The sequence below is a fragment of the Mesoplodon densirostris genome, chromosome 16 (genome assembly GCF_025265405.1).
Source record: "Mesoplodon densirostris isolate mMesDen1 chromosome 16, mMesDen1 primary haplotype, whole genome shotgun sequence".
Classification (NCBI taxonomy): Eukaryota; Metazoa; Chordata; class Mammalia; order Artiodactyla; family Ziphiidae; genus Mesoplodon; species Mesoplodon densirostris.
In genome coordinates this window covers 66,183,197-66,204,095 of record NC_082676.1, presented here as the reverse complement: position 1 = coordinate 66,204,095, position 20,899 = coordinate 66,183,197, and the positions used below count along the sequence as shown (strand labels likewise).

Genomic DNA, 20,899 nt, shown 5'->3' with positions numbered 1-20,899 from the left:
GCCGGATCCCTGCAGCAGGGGTCAGAACAGAGGGACAGTCGGGGGAGGCCAGCGGATGCTGCCTGGGCACAGGGGCCAGGAGAGCCTGCAGGTGGGACCCTCGCCCGCCTTGGTCCTCACGGTCTGCTCCTGACCCAGACCCCTGCCCCGCGTGACCACGGCAGGCCCCTGGCCCCCCAGGACGGAGTAGGAGGAGAGTGGGGTACTGTGCCCCACAGTGGCCTGGACGGATCCTGTTGTTGCGATGCTGGGTGAGCTGCGTCCAGGGAGTTCTAGGGCAGGCAGGCAGACCTGTGGTTCCAAGGGGCACGAGTGGCCTGTGGGGACTGGCAGTCATCTGTCCCCACAGGTGTGGATGAGGGGGCAACTTGGAGCTGCCCATGGAAGACTGGGGCCCTTCCATGTGCAGAGCTGCTGTGGGCAGGGAGGGGGCCGACGGCCCCCTTTTATTTCTAACTTCAAATTACCCTGCCTGCAACTGCCATGAGGCCACACACCCTGCTCCTCACTGGTCCCTTGGGTCCCCCTCCTGCCCTCCCCCCTTCTTAGACACTAACAGGATCCTCTGGACCCCACCCCCTCCCCCAATTAAAACCCTGTGGTGGCTTCCTGTGGGCAGGTGGGGGAGACTGAGAGCTGAACTGAGGGGGTCCCTGGGCTGTGGGAGCCCCCGCCAGCCCTAAGCTGGCCCACGTCCCCCTCAGCTGTTAACAGCTTGTCTTGGCAACGGCGTCAGGGGAAATGGAAACTTCCTTCTATCATGGTCCTGGGCTGCCCCCTCCCTCTCCCCCTCAGAGGCCCCTTGGGAGACCCACCTTGCTCTTTCCTGGCCTTGGGATGGCCATGCTCAGGCCCTGCTCTGGAAGTCCCTCGGGTACCAGTCACTCCCACACCCTGTTGGGTTTGTCACCTCACTCTTGAGACAGGTCCTAGATGGCACAGTGGGCTTGAGTCCCTGGCATCTGGCTTTGTCCTGAGCCCTTGGGGGCAGACACCTGCTCCCCCCCAGGCCCTGGAGTCAGGACCCCTCCACGTCAGGAGGATCAGCACACCCTCAGGGGCAGGGGCCCTGCTCCTATGTCCCTGCAGGTAGTGGCCTGGGCATCCTCCAGGGAATGAAGGCAGCTGGCCTGGCTCACCCACCAAGCTGCAGCTGAGGCATGTAGCTGCAGAGATGTCTGTGTCCACTTGGGGGGCTCCTGGTGGACGCAGCACAGCTGTGTTGGGGCCCCTTTGCCACCCAGATCCCCTTGTTTCAACCTGCCGGTCTTGGCCATGCTGGCCTGTCTCCCCTGTCTGCCGTCCAGTGTGCGTGAACATGTGCACGTGTGTACACACGTGTGCCAGGTACCCAGATGCCTGTTCTGTCCCACTGTCTGGAGACCCCCAAATCTGCAGGAGAACATCCTGCCCCTGGCAGGGCCCCATCCCTGTAGTAGGAACATTAATTAATGAATTACTTCGCTAACTAATTAGCCAAGAGTGCTTGTGGAAGAACCGTCTCCAGCCTCTGGGGAAGGTGCATGTGCCCTGGGGTGCTGCACTGGTGCCACAAGTGAGACCAGACCCCCAGGCCAGGGCAGAAATGTTCAGGTTTCAGGGGTCTCTCTCTGCCTAGACCCTCTGGCTGCACGTGGAGGCTGGCAGTGGGGAAATGGGCCGAAGCCCACCCCGGGGCGGGGGAAGGCAGGTATACACAGGCCTCCATCCACACCCTCTGCCCTCTCAGTGCTGAGGGGGGTCAGTCCCAGGCTCCCAGGAAGCCCCCAGGCTGCCACACAGGCAGGGTATCTGCCAGGGCCCTGAGACCAGGGAGCAGATCCCTGCCTGAGGGTCCAGCCTGAATCCCTGGAGGTTTGGGCATCACTTGCAGAGGGAGGGGTGGAGACCCCCAGAGGTGGGGATCTGCTGAGGCCCTGGAGTGCAGGCCTGGAGCTGGAGCCCTGGGCCCTGCTGGGACCTGGGGGTGCACGAGGGGCCAGGCCCAGCCCTGGGGATACCCATGCTGACAGCCAGGGTGGATGCCGAACGTCATGGCCTCGGCACCACGTGTGCAGCTGCTGCCCTGCCTTTGAAGGCGGCAGAGGGCCCCCCACGTCCAAGGATCCCTGCTCTCACTTGGTCAGGCTCAGCCCCTGCCTGAGCCCACAGGCTGCACTGCCCTTGGGCCTGCCCATGGGAGGCACGTTTCAAACAGCATCACCCAAGATGAAGTTCACATATCATAAAATTAGCCATTATAAAGTGAACGGTTCAGGGGCATTTAGTACATTCACAATATGGCCGATCACGTCTCCCTAATTCTGGAATATTTTCTCACCTCAAAGGGACCCCCGCCCACCTTCTGCCAGCCCCTGGCACCCACTGATTCACTGCCTCGGGATTTGCCAGTTCTGGGTGTTTCATACACACGGAATCATACAAAACGTGGCCTTTGTGTCTGGTCTCTCGCTCACGTTTTTAAGGCTCATCTGTGTTTTCACGGGTGTCGGTACTTCACTCCTCTTCGTGGCTGAGTAACGCTCCAGTGCGCAGATGGACCACACTCTGTCCATTTGCCTCTTGGACCTTGGGGTTGTCCCCACCTTTTGGCTGCTGTGAATGCGTGTGTATGTGTGTTAATCACTGGTTTTCAGGTCTGTTGGGTGTGAACTTGGACTGTGTGGGGACTTAGGGTTTAGCCGTCTGAGGAACTTCCAGACGGTGACTCCTCATCTCCCAGCCTCCCGGGTGTCCAGAGTGGGAGCTGCACTTGGACGGTGGCCGTAGGTCCTGCCAGGAGCCTTCTGAGGTCCATATGAGCTGGTGGTCCACAGAGGGCCCTGCTGGCCAGCTCAGCCGTCACCATCCTGCCTGCTCCTCTAGGGGGTGCTCAGAACAGCCTGGGTGGAGGCCATCACAGGGCCACGGTCGTGGGTCTGGGGTGTGTGCCCCCGGTCCTTCAGTGGGGTTCCTGCCAGTGTGAGGCTGATTAGGGGATCCCTTCTCGTTAGTGGTGTGTGTATCGGATTAAAAAAAAAAACAAAACGCAGCTCCCTGTTCAGATACTGGCAAGGGAAGGCTGTTGTGAGTCTCCTTCCGTGGCAACCTTGGGAGATGTGGGTCACCGCCTGAGGGGCAGAGCAGGAGGCCCATGGTCTCCCGCTGCCCTGGTGAGCATGGGGCTAAGTGTGTCTGCTCTGGGTGGGTGGGCAGCCCCAAAGCCAGGAAGCTGTGGTCTGCCAACAGCCCACACGGACCACAGCGCCTGGACTTCCTGACACCTCACCTTTGTCACTGCACCAGCAATGCACGACTACAGCGTCCCCCTTCCTCTCCCCTGCCCTGGCCCCATCTTGCCTCACCCACAGCGGGCCACGTTCTCTGGAGTGAGTCTTCTGGACCTTTGCAGAGCTTGACGTGCACGTTGCAAAGCAGCCTCCTGTGTGGCGCATTCTCCATAACTGGGGTCCCCTGTTCCCCACTGCAGGCTTTTCCTGCTCCGTCGCAGGACGTGTTTGTGCCGATAGGACAGCACTGCCGCCTTCCTCACATTGAGACATTCGACGTGTTGGTCTTGAGATCGCATACGCTGCTGCCTGGCGTGTGGTGGGCCCCCTGCACCTGGGCTGTGGACCTCAGGGTATCTGGGCCCACAGCCTCGGTGGGCCGGGGAATTGCCCGGTTCTTGGTGAACGTGTGGACAGAGGGGTCAGTTGTGGGGGCCGTGCTGTGCCGAGAGGGGGCCGGTCCTGGGGTCTCCCCTGCCTCCCACTGAGCCCCTGTCGCGGCTGGCTTGGGCCCCGTGGGGTATCGGGGCCCCGGGGCTGTTGTTCTGCCTCAGCCAAGGTCTTAGGGCGTGGGGCGCACTCATGCCCCCTCCTCAGTGGTCCAGGTGGTTCTTCCGCAAGACGCAGGAAGACAGCGCTTCCTCCCCCATGAATAAACATGTGCTTTTTTCCTCCAGCAGATTGGAAGCGCAAGGTTGAGTGCTTCCAGAGATGAAGCCTGGGGCCACGTGGGCATGCCAGCTGAGGGTGCCGCAGGCCCGGGCGCAGAGAAGCAGGGAAGGGGCGGCCCCAGGGCCCCCTCCCCCAGGGCAGGGAAGGTTTTGCCCACCAGGGCCTGCCCCCCCGGGCTGTGTGTCTAGAGGCGGGTCTGGTGTAGGTCCGGTCGGGAGCCCCGGGACCAGCCTGGTGTCCACCCTTCAAACTGGTCCTCACATCTGCCTGTCCATTGGGGCAGCTCATCCACACCACACAGGAGGTCACGATGCTGGATGTCGGGGTGGGTTTGGAAACCCAGCCATCTCCGGCTCCCCACCCCTGCACAGCAGCCCCGAGGGCCTCCCATGTGGTGTGTCCAGCTTGGTCCTGCCTGTCCGCTAGGGGTCGAAATCACCTAGAGCCACCTCTTTTGTATGTGTGTCCTGGGCCCTGGCAGTGGGGGGAGGACGGAGCTTGGGCGGCTGCTGTGGGAATAGGGCAGACAGCAGGGAGAGAGGGGGTTGCCACGGTGGTCCCAGCTCAAGCCACTGTGGCCTGCCTGGGTGGCCATGGTGAGGAGGGCACAGGTGCTGACCCAGACGTCTGGAGTCGGGGGCTCTGGGCCGCCCTTCCCTGGGCTCCCATTTTCCTGCTGCCGGGATTCCTCCGCTGCCTCACTGGCCTGGGCACGTGGACGCTCACGTGGACTGTCGCAGGTTGGGTGGGCCTAAGGGAGCTGAGCTGGCCCAGCAGATTGCTATGGGGAGCAGCCAGTTCAGGCCGCCTCATCCTCCTGAGAGCTTTGCTTCTCTGCGTGATCTCACGATGGCCATGGGGGGAGCATGGCCTGTGGGGTCAAGGCCTCGTCCCTACACAGCCCTGTTTGGGGGCCACTGTGACCGTGGGGGGCCTGACTTCATCCACATCTGGAGACCCCTCCCCGCGGCCCTCGAGCCATCGTATTCCCCATTGGTTTGTGGCTCTGGGTCCTGGAGCCGTGTCTCCTGGTGAGGGACGCCCAGCTCCGCTGTCTGTATCCTGGTGACAGCGTCCTGACCCTCGTCCCACAGAGCCTGCTTGCATCCTCAGCATCCATAGCATGGGGAAAACATAACGTCCCCTCCCTCCGCGTGTCTGGGGCCAGCAGGGGGAGGGGCCGAGGTGGCATTCATCAGGATGAGGGACGGGATGAGGGATACTTTATAGAAGGGGGTCTGGGTGAACCTCAGCATCTGAAAAGTAACTGTTGTCACCCCCGTTCTACAGGTAGGGAAACAGGCTAAGAAAGGGTGAGGGGGTGGCTGGTGGTATAATTGGGGGTCGGGTTCTCATCCCCGGACTCATGGAGTGAAAGATGGCCCATCTGTGGGCCCCAGAGACCCTGAGCCAGCAGGTCTGGGTGGGCTGGGGGCAGCTGTGTAATAATGAGAATTTGGTTTGGGGGATCCAGGCCCACCCTTTGGGTCACACCACCTTAAACTACACAGGCCTTGGGGACTCCCACCCTGTTCCAGGACCCTGGAGGCCACCGTCATTGGTGAGAGACGGTGGCATGGCTGCCAGTGGGGTGCTGGCAGCCCCTGATGTGTGCTGATTGGCCTCGAGCCCCTTCTGGCCTCCACGTACACTCCCCGCACGCCAGCTCCCCACCTTGCGGCATCATAGTGCAGAGATGACCATGTCTGCCCTGCTGCCCTCTGGGGTGGCCCCACTTCCGAGCTGTCTTCCAAGCGGGCCAGCGCCATCTTCCAAGCAGCCCTTGGTGTGCTTTTAACCATCTGGAAGTCCAGGAATACGAAAGAACGTGGAACTAGAATCTCTGGAGTGGTGTGCAGCAAAACCTAGGCCCTGGGTGAGCAGGCCCCCTGGCTGCTGGGCGAGTGCCTCTTCCCAGCCCTGAGCTTGCTGGGACGTGGCCACTTCAGCACCACGGACAGCAGCCACCATCCCTCTTGGCCTCCTGGCCCTCGGGGCCTGGCATCGGATTTGTTTGGGGTGCGTTGCTGTCATGGTCTGGGAGACCACGCAGCCAGCACCTGCTCTGCACTGACTGGGGGAGGCTGGCCCACGGGCATGGCTGCTGGGGTGGGAAGGTGGGCCAGTCCTTGCTGAGCCCCACCGAGGCCTCAGAAAGGAGAAGGGAGGGAGGAGACGGGAAGGAGGCTGATGCTGGGACAGGTCGGCCGAATGCTGGGAGGGCTTTGTGGGTGGAGTGTGGGACCACGGCATTTGAGGGGTCCCTGGACGGACCGGTCCTCTGCTCCCACCGCTGATCGGGTCTCTAGCCCTGGCTCTGGGCTCATTTCCACGCCTGTCTGGGGACCACTTTCTCACAAGTCCCCAGCCTGGGTGTGGGACAGGCTGCCCCAGGGAGAGTCACTCCGCACCCCACCCTGCCCAGGCTGGACACCAGGGGCCTGTTAGGCCAGGGGACATCCCTGGGTCCTGATGGGTCAAGGCCTAAGGTGGTCTAGGAACCTGGGTCAGTGGGCTCTCTGCCCTTCTTTCAGCCTCTGGACCCGGGCAGAGCTTTCCTGGCTATGGGGTCCCATGGAGAGACCCATGCCCCCAGCCTCTCTGTGTATGGCCAGGCCTCAGGCAGCACCACAGCCCCCCGGCCGTGCTGGCGTGGCCGCCTCTTCCCAGCCACACATCAGCCTGGCTTCTTTGGACCCGCAGTGGAAATTGACTCTAATTTGTAGAATTTGGTTCAGAACCTAAAGGATTTTGAATTAAAACCCAGAAAATCCATCTGTGTAATTAAGCCTCCAGAAGTCAGTGGCCTTGTGATGAGAGTCCGGTTGGCACCGCCTGTCCTCAGCTGCCCACAAAGGCGTGACCAGGGAACGGCTGTGACGTGTGGGGCTGATGGAGCCCTCCCCCCACCGCTGGTGGATCCGCTCTCTGGGCAGGGCTAGTGGGACCCTGTGCGTGGGGAGCCCCTCCCTGGGCAGGGTGGCTCTAAGTGCTTCTCCTGTGTGCACTTTGCACAGAAAGATGAGCAGGACCCCAGAAGCTCGTCCCTCCCAGGGTGTTTGGGGTGGTGGGGGAGGGGGGCTGGGGTGTATCATAGAATAGTAACCCCAAAGGGGGCGTGCTCATGAGGATGGATAGGGAACTTTCTGGGCCGTGCTGACCAGGTTTCTCACCCCAGCCACATGGACAGTGTCCCACCTCACGAGCCTGTGCCCATCCTGCCGCGTGGGGTCACTATGGCTGTGGAGGTTGTTCTGAGCCCCTAGGGCTTGCCTCCAGGGCAGGGGAGGCAGGTGGGGCCATGGGGCCAGCGGGGTCAGGAGAAAGCCGAGGTTGGTGGGTGGTTTTTGCTTGTCAGTGGTTTGGGAAGGTATTGAGGTAGGACCCCGGCCCAGGACCTCAAGCTGGGCTACCTTTGCAAGTTTTGGGGGGCCTAGTTTGTGGCTCTTGCTGGAGACTGGGCCCCCCTAGCCCCTTATCAAGTAACGTCTCATGGGTCCTGGCCCAGACCAGCTCAGGGCTCCAGACATGCACTGCACCGTTGAGAACCAAGGTCCTAAGCTCTGTTCAACTCCAGCTCCGGGGTCTAGGGTGATCTCAGAGTGAGCATGGGCAGGGGCCAGGGAGAAATCGGGCAGCAGGCTTGCGACATCAGTCTGAGATGAGGGGCATTATGCTGGTGGAAGATGGGAAGAGCTGAGGGCTCAGAGACAGGCTGGGCTGGGCTGGGCTGGAGACCCTGCTGCTCCTGGATGGAGCAGGATGATCGCCATGTGGGAGGTGGGAGCTGGCCCAGCGTAAGCACTCGGGGTCAGGGGAGAGCTCGGAGAAGTGGGGCAAGGAAGGAGGGTCCCAGGACCCAGGAGCAGACAGTCCCCACACCCCCACTGCCTGGATGGGCAAACTGAGGGCCCAGGCTGCTCTGTGCTGTCTTCCTGCAGGGGTGGGGGTGGGGGGCCACGTGCCTGCAAGACCAAGGGCCCAGCCAGGTCTGGGGAGCATCTGACCATCGTGCGCCCAGACCCAGAGCTGCCTGCTCCCTGCTGTGTCAGCGTCCTCGCTGGTGGGCCTGGGGGTGCTTGTCCTTCAGGCATGTCATCCACAGCTCTAGTGTTGAGAACACACCCCTACTCTTGGGAGACACACAATGACACCCTTGCAGCCCCTCCTCCAGAGGTGCTGTTTGCAGCAGTGAAGGACAGAGGAGCCGTGCGCAGCTCCCAGGGGCTGCAGCCGGCGGGTCAGGACACCGGGAGAGCTGCGGTGCTCTAGGACTGGCTTCTGCGTGTGGCCTCAGCATCCCGTGACACAGCCTGGGACCCACGCCTGGTCCCCTCGGGCGAGCCACCAGAGCTCCCAGTCTGTGCAGGGGGGGCTGGACTGTGGCTGCCCCGTGGGCTGGCGCACAGTAGGTGCACTACGGGTGTTTGGTGCAGCTTTCAGCTGCAGCTCTCTCTTCCCCCCACCCCACCCACGGGGACTTTGCAGCACCCACAGGCCCTGACTGTGTGCCGAGCCACCCTGCCAGCCCCTCTCGGCCAGCTCCCGTTGAGCGCGTCTCTGGCCCGCCTGTCACAGACAGGCCTGGGGGGTTGAACCCTCAGCACTGTCTTAGCAGGACGCTGATTTCTGTTTTTCTGCAGCCAAATCACAGCAAAGGCACTTGTTACTGCTGAACCCATTAAGTGTAATTATGGTGCTCTCGGTGGGAACGGGTAATTATGTTGGTGGCCCAGTGCCACACTGTGCAGTGTGCCAAGGGCCAGGGGCTTCAGAGCGGCAACTGTTGGCCCTGCCCCTGCAGGGAGGCAGGGGGAGAGGGGTCTGGGCGGGGCAGGCTGCCGGCCCTGCGAAGGAAGGACACACATGGCCTGGCTTTCCTGCCCTGATCCCGGGGCCTGTACACCTGAATAAGCATGCAGGCCCTGAACCTCCCCAGGCCTTGTCCTTCCCTGATTCCAGTCACAGCACAGCCTCTGCCAGTTTGTCAGGTGCCCTTGGCATCAGAGCCCCTCACGGGTGGGGCCGCATGGACCCCTGGCCCAGTGCCCACATGTGGTGGAGCATGGAGTGGGCACTCAGGGCCCTGGGGCTGACCTTCATTTTGGGGAGCAGGGCCCTGCTGCTTTTGTCACCTCGTTGATCCATGAGATACGCATCCCCCTGCCCAGCTGGAGGAACACAGGGGAAACAGAGGGGCACCAACGCTCCAGGTCACACAGCCAGTATGTGCTGCAGCCGAGGAATCTGAGGGTGGATGCCCTGTCCCTGTCATCCTGCCTCAGTCCCCTCAGCGCCAGGTGGGGTGGGGGCTGCAGGGCAGGGTGGGGACTGCAGGACGGGGTGGGCCCCAAGTGGGTAGGTGCAGGGTCTCAACACCAGGTTTCTCAGGCTGTCTGCTGACATGCGGTGTTTTCCAAGTGCCGACTTCTCTCTCTTTAAAGGAAAGTCCCCCATCCACCCCGCACCAGCCCGGGGAAGACCTCTGGGGGCCTCCTGCTCGCGCCCTTGCTCTCTCCAGCCCAGGGCAGGACAGGCAGGCAGACCCACAGAAAGCCCACCCTGGGGGGTGGGGGTGGGTCCCGGTGGGAGGGGGTTCTTGACGTGGGGGTGGTGTGTGAAGTACAAGAAATGCCCCCGGGGCCCTCCCATCTGACGGGTACTTACCTGCACCCAGGAGTTTGGGTGAAGCCCCAGTCCCCCAGCCGGGAATCCCCCCCCCCCACGAAGCCTATCCCCCATCGGGCAGCCCCTGGGTCACCTGCCCGGGGTGTGGGCCCCTTCCTCATACATGACACGGCCGGCCCACCACAGGGCTCCCCGATCTCCTGATGAGCCAACGGAAGCGAACATGGGGGTGCACCCCTGCCTGGAGACGGCCACTGAGGGGGTCACAGCCAGAGTAATGCCATGGCCTCTGTGGAGCCATGGTGCCACCTGGTGGCCACTCCCAGAATGGCTGAGCGTTCTGGGATCCTGGGTGGCTTTTCGTCCTGAGGGCCAGCGACCCCACAGGGTGGCCAGGTTCACACAGCACAAGGGGATGCAGTACTGGCTGCTGGCCCGGCGCCCTAAGATCCTGGCTGGATACTCTCCTGCCAAAGGGAAGACTCTCCTGGACAGGACCCTTCACGGCAGGCGGCTTCCACTCCCAGGACTAACTTGGGGCGGGGGGTGTCCTCACTCACCTGTCCTTCGTCCATGTCCCGGCCCCCTTCATCTGGGCACACAGTAGGGCTGCGGGTTCTCCGGGCCCAGGCACTGAGCTGGGCTCAAGTCCACATTTCTCATCGCCCATCACTGTGGTCAGGGCATTCTCCGTCTGCTGGGGTCACGGAGGGCTTCATGTAGGGCCAGGGGGAGGGGTCTTCAGGGCTGCCCTCATGAGGTGTCTGCAGTACTTGGGGTCCCAGCTGGACAGTGCTGGTGAGACTGCTAATTCAAGAGGCTGACCTCAGTTTAGGGCATCAGAGTTGGGGGAGCCTGGCAGAAGGGCAGTGGCTGGCCTCCCACCTCCATCCAGGGTCTTGATGTACATGAGGGGTTGGCAACAGTGTCCAGAGGCCGGTGTTGGGGGTCTGTCCCTCACTGCCCAGCTGATAGCCTGGGCACGGGGGCACGGGTTTTGAGGGACTGACCCTGTGGCAGCTGTAGGGGGTGCTGGGGGTGGGTTCTGGGGCTCCCCCACCTACCACATGGACCCTTAACTCGGCACCTGCCCCACGTGGTTCGAGCACGTCAGCATGCTGGTCATCATGCTCAACTGCGTGACCCTGGGCATGTTCCGGCCCTGCGAAGACGTCGAGTGCCGCTCGGAGCGCTGCAGCATCCTGGAGGTGGGTGGGGCCGGCAGGGCAGGACTGGCCACAGGTGACCTGGGCTGGGTGTGAGGGGCGCAGGCCCAGCTCTCAGGCCCCTCTCCTGCAGGCGTTTGACGACTTCATCTTCGCCTTCTTCGCGGTGGAGATGGTCATCAAGATGATCGCCCTCGGGCTATTCGGGCAGAAGTGCTACCTGGGCGACACGTGGAACAGGCTGGACTTCTTCATCGTCATGGCGGGGTACGGCCCTGCCCCACCGCAGACCAGACCAGGGCGGCCCCTGCACCTGGCCAGGCCTGGCTGGGAGCCCTGCCCCCCTCAGACCCCACGGCAGCCCCTGGGCCCCCCAGGAAGAGGGATGGGGAGGTGTACTCAGGCGGTGCTGGGTCTTGGGGGTAGCTGGGTCTGGGGTGCCGGGGGCAGGACACTTGTCCAGGGCTCCCTGTGCCAGCACCAGGGACAGCAGGACAGACACAGGGTGCACGGAGTGGCCTGTGAGCGGTGAGGAGCCCCTAGTGGTAACCTAAGGTTATGCTTCCCCTGCCCTGGAGCCCAGCCAGGTTGGGTGCATGGTGTGGGGACCAGGCCTCTGGCATGTGCTCACCTGCCCTGGGCCTCCTGGCCTCAGCTGGCAGGGTACCCTGGAGAGAACTGTGTGCTTGCTGGCCTGGCTCTGACCCTAGAGCACCTGTCGGCCGCCTGAGCCCCCGTTCCCTCTGCCCCACTCCTAGCATGATGGAGTACTCTCTGGACGGACACAACGTGAGCCTCTCGGCCATCCGGACAGTGCGCGTGCTGCGGCCCCTTCGTGCCATCAACCGTGTGCCCAGTAAGTGACCCTCACACCCGGGCCTGGGACAGGCGTGTCCTGCCAGCCCTGATGAGAGCTTTTGAGGACCCACTGGGGCACAAGACCAGGAGGCCACACTGCCTGTATGGCATCTGGATGCTCTGGCCCCAGCCCAGACCCCAGTGCCGGGGTAGGAGAGGCTGGCCTCCTGCCACTCGCCATAGGAACCTAAGGATTTGCCACTGCTTTTCTGGGGAGGACAGAGCAACCCTGGACTGAGTGGGGGTGTGATGGGCAGTCAGGCTGTGTGGGGTCCCGACTCCCCACAGTGCTGCTGAGTGACAAGGGCCATTCTGAACCTCAGACTCCTCATCTGCACAGCATGCACAGCATTTGGGGTCGTGCCCGGGAGCTGTGCAGGACTTGGTTGCTCTCTTGTCTGGCCCACCCTGGTTCTCAGGTCTGAGTTCTGCCAAAGGGTCTGGTGCTCAGGGAAGGGTGGAGAAGCTTCCAGGGGGTCATGTGGCTGCTCATTTGGAATGTGGTCTGTCCGGACCCAGGTCATCTGCCCACATGGGGCTGTTTGGGAGTTTCTGTGTCTTCAAAGTCTTCAGGGATGTGATCGAATTCAGCCGTTAATTTTCCTGGGGCTGTGTGTGGGTGGTACCCATGTGACTGTAAAGTGAGTATACACACATGTGCATGTGGGTCTGTGTGTGCCGTGTAGGTGCGCACAGCCTTTCTGGCTGCCTGGCCTGGGTCCTGGTGGCCTCAGCACCGAAGTCCGGGTGGTCAGGGTGTGTCCTGCGGCCCCTCCAAGAAGTCACCGCCCCCCTAGGGTGGGTCACTCCCTCCCCCTGGGGCTGTCAGCTCCACCAAAGGGCAGGTGGGTGAGGTTTATGCTGTGGGACCTGTGGGCCTTCCTTCTACTTGCCACCTGGCTATACCCTCAGGGATCAGACAGGGCTCAGATGCTATGTGATCCTGGGCAAGTACTGTACCTCTCTGAGCCTCGGTTTACCCGACTGTGAATGTGAGGATGGCTGTGGGTTGAGGTGAGGTGTCACACGTGGTTTTTGGCTCTGTGCCCAGCACCATCAGGCACTCAGTCCACTCACCTAGACCCCCTTTCAGTGTGTGAAGTGATAATACAGCCCCTTTCACAACACAGATCTTCACTTTTCAGACCAAATGCCTGAAGTGGCCAGAATTGCTGCCAGCAGCTTGGCCTCGCTCTGGGGACATGCCCTGGTCCCAAACAGGGTGCCTCCCCAGACAGGACCATGTGTCCCTCGCAGTGAGCCCCCAGTGGTCATGTTCAGGGCTGTGTCTCACTCTGGCTGCCTGGGGTCCACTCTGACCCTGGATCATATGTGGCCTTTTGAGCCAGTTGCTGTCTGGCCAGGGTGTTGCTTACTTTGTCCCTGATGAATCTTCCTCCCGGCCATTTCTGAAACTTCAGTGCTTCTCCCAGCTGTGATTCCCCCCTGTGACTCCAGGGGTCCCACCTCTGCCATCCAGCAGCTCCAGGGTGCTCTCCACGAGGCCCCCTGGCTCAGCCCCCTGGCCCAGGGCTCTGCCTGCACCCTTAGGTCAGCTCTTGCTTGTTTCCGGAAACAAGTCTTATCTTCGCTGAGGTCTGGGATGGGGGGGCCGGCCCGGGACCAAGGGGTGCATGGGGCTTGGCTGACCCACTCCCTCGAATAATCGGCATACACGCAGCCCATCGTACCCAGGAACAAGAGCTTCAAAACTGCCTCTCAAAAGCCGCTTCCTTCCCTGGGGTCCACATAGCCCCTGCTTCCCCTCCAGTGCAGGGCTCTGCTCAACGTGATTCTCACAGAGAATGGAAAGAAACGCTTTTTCCCAAACCCAGTATCTGCTGCAAGACCCCCAGGCTGCTGCTCGCATGCAGGAGCCTGGGGCCACGGGACTCCTGGTCTGGTCACCCTGGGGGCCTGCCTGGATGCAGTGTGTTCCCATATGGCATTCGCAAGGATCAGGGACCTCCTGCCCTGAGCCCCTCCAGGCCACGGCCTTGCTTCCCTCTGTGGTGTCTTACCGCAGATGTTTGTCCTTTGGGGCATGCTGGACTTTGGGGGCCCAGCTCATGTCCCCCACGGAGGTGCTGATGTCCATCTGTGAATGGCAGAGGGCTCAGGGCTCCCAGGAGGGCTCTGCTGCACTGACCGGCTGCCCTGCCACCTGCAGGCATGAGGATCCTGGTCACGCTGCTGCTGGACACGTTGCCCATGCTCGGGAACGTCCTCCTGCTCTGCTTCTTTGTCTTCTTCATCTTCGGCATCGTGGGTGTCCAGCTTTGGGCTGGCCTGCTGCGCAACCGCTGCTTCCTGGACAGCACCTTCGCCAGGTGCAGGGGCCCTGCCCACCCTGCAGGACATGCCTCTAATCTGCTCTTCCCAGGGCCTGCCCCCAGAGGCTCCTCCTCTAGCAGGCTCATCCCCCTCCAGTCCCCTCCCCTCCCCACCCAGAGGCTCCTCCCCTAATGGGCTCTTCCCCCAACAGGCTCCTCCCTCTCCAGGCTCCTCCCCTCCAGGCCCTGTTCCCAGGGACACACCCTTCCTGGAGCAGCAGTAGCACTGGTGGGCCTGGGTCTGTCTCTGTCACTTTTGGTTTTTATGTCTGTTTCTATCTCTGTCTGACTGTGTCTGTCTGTCTGTTTCTCTCTGTCTCTCCATCTCTGTGCCTTCAGGAACAGCAACCTCAGCTTCCTGCGGCCATACTACCAGCCGGAGGAGGGTGAGGAAAACCCCTTCATCTGCTCCTCTCGCCGGGACAACGGCATGCAGAAGTGCTCGCACATCCCCAGCCGCCGCGAGCTGCGCGTGGAGTGCACGCTGGGCTGGGAGGCCTATGGGCAGCCTCAGGCCGAGGGCGCAGGTGGCACAGGCCACCACACCTGCATCAACTGGAACCAGTACTACAATGTGTGCCGCTCAGGCGACTCCAACCCACACAACGGGGCCATCAGCTTCGACAACATTGGCTATGCCTGGATCGCCATCTTCCAGGTGGGCTCTGGGTCTCCCCTGCACTGGGCGCCCAGCATGCGGGGCCTGGGGGCTGGTGCCAGGCAGGCGAGGAGGGCCCGCCGCCCTCTCAGGGCCGTCCGTGTGTCCAGCCGCCTGCCCCCCCAGGTGATCACGCTGGAGGGCTGGGTGGACATCATGTACTACGTCATGGATGCCCACTCCTTCTACAACTTCATCTACTTCATCCTGCTCATCATTGTAAGTGCAGGGGTGGAGTGGGACGCATGGGGCAAGGGGTGTGGGGGGGCCCCCGCTTTGCGACGGCCCTATCTCAGATCCCAAGCTCCTCCTCTGTTAGCAGCCGTCGTCCTGTCCCCGGGGTCCAGCGAGATCCTGCTTGTGCCCCTGGTGCAGCGCCATCTTGGCCTTTGCTGGCCCTCTTGGGTCCCTGCACTTGACTGAGCTATAGGGCAGGGCGGGGGCAGCAGAGACCCAGGGCCGTCATGTCCAGGGCAGGTGGGTGGGGGCCCTTGGTGGAGTCGGGGGGAGACTCTGTCCAGCCCCAGGAGGAGGTGGGCAGGGTTGGGAGGACAGAGAAGCCTGTGGGGGGTGGGAGGGGAGAGAGACCTCAGACAGCCCCTCAGGCCCTCCCATGGCCAGGTCCTATCAGGAGGCTGCAGGAGAGTCAGGATCACCTGTTGGGGTCACAGTCCCCCCACAGTGTACATGGGCCCTCAACACAGTTCTCCACAGTATAGGTGTTTCCCCCAGGCACGGCCCTCCACAGGGGTTGTGGCCCCCGGGGTGGCCCTCACTTGATTCTCTCAGTGGCCCCTGGTGCCTGGGGCAGGGTTTGAAAAGACCAGCGGTGAATTAAACCAGGCACCTGTCCCACTTATCTCAGACCATAAACACAAACAGAGCAGAGTGTCACCCAGTGACCCTGCCACAGAGGACAGTGAAGCTGTGGGGGCTGAGGAAGGCCTGACCCGGGCGGGAGGGTGTGGCTGGGGACAGAGCTGAAGGACGAGGGGACAAACCACACAGATGACGGGAAGGCGGGTGTCCCCACATGTCCTGCAGCTGTCCACAAATAGGCAAGAAGCACCTACCCTGCACCACCAATCCCAAATGCTGGGGCTCAACATCGATCAGCAAGGACATGCCCATCACAGGGTGCCCCGCCGCCGCCGGCTACCCTGGGGCCATATCCCGGGCCCTTAGAACGGGCAGCACACAGTGGGGCTCAGTATTTTTCTCATCAGGGGCTTGATTGTTGTGTAGAAACCACAGCTGCTGTCCTGGTCTCCTGCCCTGCCCAATCCTGATGCCCAGGGCAGTGGGTCCCAGTGTCCCCGCTTCCCTGCCTCCCTGGGGCACTCGTCCGGTGAGCTCACTGCCTCCCGCCCACCACAGGTGGGTTCCTTCTTCATGATCAACCTGTGCCTAGTGGTGATCGCCACGCAGTTCTCAGAGACGAAGCAGCGGGAGAACCAGCTGATGCGGGAGCAGCGGGCCCGCTACCTGTCCAATGACAGCACGCTGGCCAGCTTCTCAGAGCCTGGCAGCTGCTATGAGGAGCTCCTCCGGTACGTGGGCCACGTGTGCCGCAAGCTGAAGCGCCGTGGCCTCCGCCTCTGTGCCCGTTGGCAGAGCCGCTGGCACAAGAAGGTGGACCCCAGCGGCGTGCCGCACGGCCAGGGCGCTGGGTGGCGGCCACGGCGGGCGGGAGGGCGCGCCACCTCCATCCACCATCTCGTGTACCACCACCACCACCACCACCACCACCACTACCACTTCAGCCATGGCAGCCCACGCCGGCCAGGCCCCGAGCCAGGCGGTGGTGACACCAGGCTGGTGCGGGCCGGAGCACCTCCCTCGCCCGGGCGTGGGCCCCCCGACGCTGAGTCAGTGCACAGCGTGTACCATGCAGACTGCCACGTGGAGGGGCCACAGGAGAGGGCCCGGGCGGCACATGCTGTGGCCACTGCCGCCGCCGGCCTCAAGCTGGCCACTGGGCTGGGCGCCATGAACTACCCCACCATCCTGCCCTCGGCCGCAGGCAGTGGCAAAGGTGGCCCCGGGCCCAAGGGGAAGCGTCCTGGTGGACCCCTGGGAGCCGGGGTGCACAGCCCACTGAGCCTGAGCAGCCCCGACCCCTGCGAGAAGATCCAGCATCTGGTCGGGGAGCACGGTAAGGACCTCACCCTGTGGGGAGCAGTGGGGAGTGGGGGATGGGCTCCTGGGACATCCCCGCCTGTGTGCGAACCCTCGTGAGCTCAGTCTTCCTCCCTTGGAGCCCTGGATGAAGGGAAGAAGTGGGGGGAGGTCCTGGGCACCTCAGATGGGAGAAGGTGCCCCCCCAACCTCCGTCCACGCTGTAGCCCTGAGCGTTTGCCACGTGGAAGTGAGAATTCTGAAGCTAGCAAAAAAAAAACCTGGGGCTGTGCCCCATTGCCCACGCCTGGCCCTGAGAGGGACCACCTGTCCGTGGCCTGGTCATTTCTCAGGAGGAGTGGCCGGCCCCCTTTCTAGGTGGGGAGACTGAGGCTGGGACAGAGGGAAGGGAAAGCCGAGGTCACAGAGCTCCCAAAGCCCGAGGAGAGAGGGGCCGGGGTGCCCCCCAGTATACTCGGTCCTCCCACCTGAGCTGCCGGCCTCACCCACCTGGGACGGGCAGGACAATGCGACCCCAGACACTGGGGTCCCATGCAGACTGAGGCCCTCCCAGGTGGCATGCGCGGGCAGTAGCCCTCGGGGTGCCTGGAGTGGGTAGAGGTGTGTGTGTCCTCACACAGCGACCGGGGTGTGTCAAAATGCACATGCCTGTAGTCCTGCACTGCCCACTGGGGTAGGTTGGCCCCGCAGGGCTCCTGGCTGTGGGGAGTCTAAGCCGCCGCCAGTGCAGTCACCTGGGCCCCAGAGACTCAGCCAGGCAGGCAGCACCGAGCGACGATGGTGCTGCGCATTGTGACCTGGAAAGTTCACAGTCACGTCATCCGTTTAACGTGACTGCTGGAAAGGGGCTCACGTCATATTTCTGTGGATGGCGTGGCCCCCTGGCGGATGAGCCTCTCTGCCTCTTTTTATCCTTGAGTGAACAGAGAGTACCTGTGCAGGGCGTGCATGTGCTCAGGTGTGAGTGCCCAGGCGTGGGCATGTGTGTCTGTGCATGTGCTCAGGTGTGTGCCTAGGTGTGTATGAATGTTCCCACATGTGCACATATACCCAGGTGTGAGTGCCCAGGCGTGTGCATGTGTACGATGTGCATGTCTACACAGACACCGTTCACCCCATGGCAGCCTGCTTGTGCACGTGGGTCCCGGGCGCCTGGTGCTGCAGCTGAGCGGCCTGAGGCTGCCCACATCCTTCTCCCTGCAGGACTGGGCCAGGCCCCCAGCCGTCTGTCAGGCCTGAGCGTGCCCTGCCCCCTGCCCAGCCCCCAGGCGGGCACGCTGACCTGTGAGCTGAGTAGCTGCCCGTACTGCACCAGCGCCCTGGAGGACCCCGAGCTGGAGTTCAGTGACTCAGACAGCGGAGACTCCGACAGCAACGGGGTCTACGAATTCACGCGGGATGTGCGGCACGGGGACTGCCGTGACCCCATGCAGCCACCGCCAGCGGCGGACACGCCAGGCTCAGGAGGAACGCGGCGGAGGGCACAGCGGCGGGCGGTGGCAGGCGAGCAGGGAGGGCTGGGCCGCGTCTGGGCCTCCTTTAGCGGCAAGCTGTGCCGCATCGTGGACAGCAAGTACTTCAACCGCGGCATCATGGTAGCCATCCTCACCAACACGCTGAGCATGGGCATCGAGTACCATGAGCAGGTAGGCGGCCCGGTGCACCCTCCAGAGGTGAAGTGGGCCTGAATGGACAGCCCTCGGAGTGACTCCCGGGGAGCACGTTCCTCGTGTGTCTCCTCGAGACTTCAGTCTCTTACAGGGCCCCACAGAGGGGTTTCTGGGGGTTGGAGAACAGGGATGGTGTTAGAGCTGAACGTCAGCTGTTGTGGCAGTTTTTATTAGCCACTCGGCAAACACTCATGCTTCTCGTTGGCTGGGCCTCTGCTGAGTGGTGAAAGGAGAAAACGTGGCTCCCGCCTGGAGGTCCTCCTGTCTGGGGTGGGGGTTTGAAATCACAATCCCAGAGGCAGCAGGGGGCCGAGGGCGCTCACCAGGCCACCCAGTGTTCTTCTCAGGATGGGACTCCCACAGCCCAGCTCTCACAGAGAGAGGCCCCCCGCTTACATGAGCCAGACCTTCTGGCTGTGCCCAGGAGAGGCCAGTGGTATGGAATGGCCCCCAGAGGAGGAATTGTATGGGTGATGCCTGGCCCCCCAGTAGCCCCTGCCCGGGACTGGGGCCTCGCCAGGGAGGACCAGCGGCTGGATCCGGCAGGGGGAGGGTGTCCACTCTGGGGACCGAGGCCAGTTCACTTTTTTTTTTTTTTTTTTGGCTGCATTGGGTCTTCATTGCTTCATGTGGGCTTTTTTCTCTGGTTGCGGCGAGCAGGGGCTACTCTTCCTTGTGGTGCACGGTCTTCTCATTGTCATTGTTGTGGCTTCTCTTGTTGTGGAGCATGGGCTCTAGGGACACGGGCTCCAGTAGTTGTGGCTCGCGGGCTCTAGAGCGCAGACCCAGTAGTTGTGCTCGGGCTTAGTTGCTCCGCGTCGTGTGGGATCTTCCCGGGCCAGGGCTTGAACCCATGTCCCCTGCATTGGCAGGCGGATTCTTAACCACTGCACCATAAGGGAAGCCCCGAGGCCAGTTCACTTTTAATGACCAGGTTGCCTTCCTCGTTTTCCATTCTCTGGGCTTTTCAAGTCATTTAAGCTATGTTTTTTCATCCTGGAGCAATTCGGGGAAAATGCCAGCAGTGTTAGCCTCCAGCAGCCCCGGCAGGGAGGTTCTCTTTGTGAGGGTGAGACTTAGGCAGGGACAGCAGTAGGCTGGAGGGAATCCCCGGCAAGGAAGAGCCTCTGCACACACACGTGTATATACACACGCACGTGCACACGCACATACGCAAGGTTTACCTGTGCAGATGTGGACACGTGTACAGACGTGCACGTGTGGGAAGCCCTGTGCACATGCACGGCACATGCAGGTACATGCAAACTCACATGTGCACACAAACAGGCCACACACTGGCACACACACATACCAGCATTTACACTGGGGCAGGTGTGCACACACACAGGCCGGCCAACACATCCCCAGTAAGAGAGGGACCCCTGGGGCCTTCTGCTGACAGGGGAGGGTGTGCAAGGCCACCAGGGATCAGGGCAGCTCTTGGGAGGCACCAACTGTGTGCCCTGCACCCCGTGCACCCACATGCCCACCCTGGAACCCTGAGGCAGATGCTCCAGCCCCTTTTCCCATGGCCTGTGCTTGTGGGGTCTGGGGAAGTCTCTGGAGCCCTGTTTCTCAGACATGCTGGTGGGAAGGTCAGGCAGGGCCTGGGGAGGGCCAGGGACAGTCAGGATAGGAGGGCCAGGCAGGTTGGGGTCCAGCTGGAAGGGACATCGCTGAGGTCCTTGTTTTCTCCTCCAGACAGCAGCCAGTTGGGCTCCTTCTGAGATGCTGCCACAGCCCCTTGGCCCCTTGATGCAGACTTACCTGCTCCTAGTTCAGTGGAGTGGTCCCCCACCCCTGCTGAGGGGCACTGGGAGCCGTGGGTGGGCCCTGATGATGTCTTCGCTGCCCACAGCCTGATGAGCTGACCAACGCCCTGGAGATCAGCAACATCGTGTTCACGAGCATGTTTGCCCTGGAGATGCTGCTGAAGCTGCTGGCCTTTGGTCCGCTGGGCTACATCAGGAATCCCTACAACATCTTCGATGGCATCATCGTGGTCATCAGGTGGGTCCCCACCTCCTGGGAGCCCACAGGGGCCGGGGAGGCTCCAGTGTCAGGCGACAGCCCCCCACACATAGCAGAGCCCCAGCCAGCAGGAGAGGCCCTGCCAGCAGCATAGCATTTCATGGGATGGGATGTCTTGGGACAGGATCCCCGCCCCTCCCCACAAGCACTGTCGGGTACACACAGGTAGGTCAGCTACATCTCAGGTGAAAGTTTATAGAATCTAGTGGAGCTGTTCCCTGCAGGAAGAGAGTGGGCACTCAGTGGCCCTTCGGCCTCGCAGCTGGACTCCACTTAGGGCTCAGAACCTTCGAGGAAGGCCAGCTTGCCTGAGGGGCGTCTGTTGCAGCAAAATCAACACAGAAGTGAATTGGAGAATCTGGGGGAATTCCCTTCCCCAGGAGGAAGCAGGGCCCTCAGGGGTCAAGGGATCCCCCACCCTAACAAGAATAGACAAGCCAGGCACAGCTTGAAAGGCGTAGGACCAGGAAAGGCC

General features: G+C 62.3%; 1 protein-coding gene across 1 annotated transcript in view; it reads left to right on the top strand.

Annotated features, from left to right (window-relative positions):
• Nucleotides 1-20,899, top strand: part of CACNA1H (calcium voltage-gated channel subunit alpha1 H) — a 62,019-nt gene that overhangs the window by 25,592 nt on the left and 15,528 nt on the right. The window contains exons 2-10 of the mRNA XM_060078949.1: nucleotides 10,666-10,777; nucleotides 10,869-11,002; nucleotides 11,494-11,591; nucleotides 13,764-13,923; nucleotides 14,266-14,584; nucleotides 14,711-14,803; nucleotides 15,962-16,739; nucleotides 17,927-18,369; nucleotides 20,252-20,403. Of these exons, the coding sequence (XP_059934932.1) occupies nucleotides 10,666-10,777; nucleotides 10,869-11,002; nucleotides 11,494-11,591; nucleotides 13,764-13,923; nucleotides 14,266-14,584; nucleotides 14,711-14,803; nucleotides 15,962-16,739; nucleotides 17,927-18,369; nucleotides 20,252-20,403 (2,289 nt within the window). The remainder of the gene's footprint in view (nucleotides 1-10,665; nucleotides 10,778-10,868; nucleotides 11,003-11,493; nucleotides 11,592-13,763; nucleotides 13,924-14,265; nucleotides 14,585-14,710; nucleotides 14,804-15,961; nucleotides 16,740-17,926; nucleotides 18,370-20,251; nucleotides 20,404-20,899) is intronic.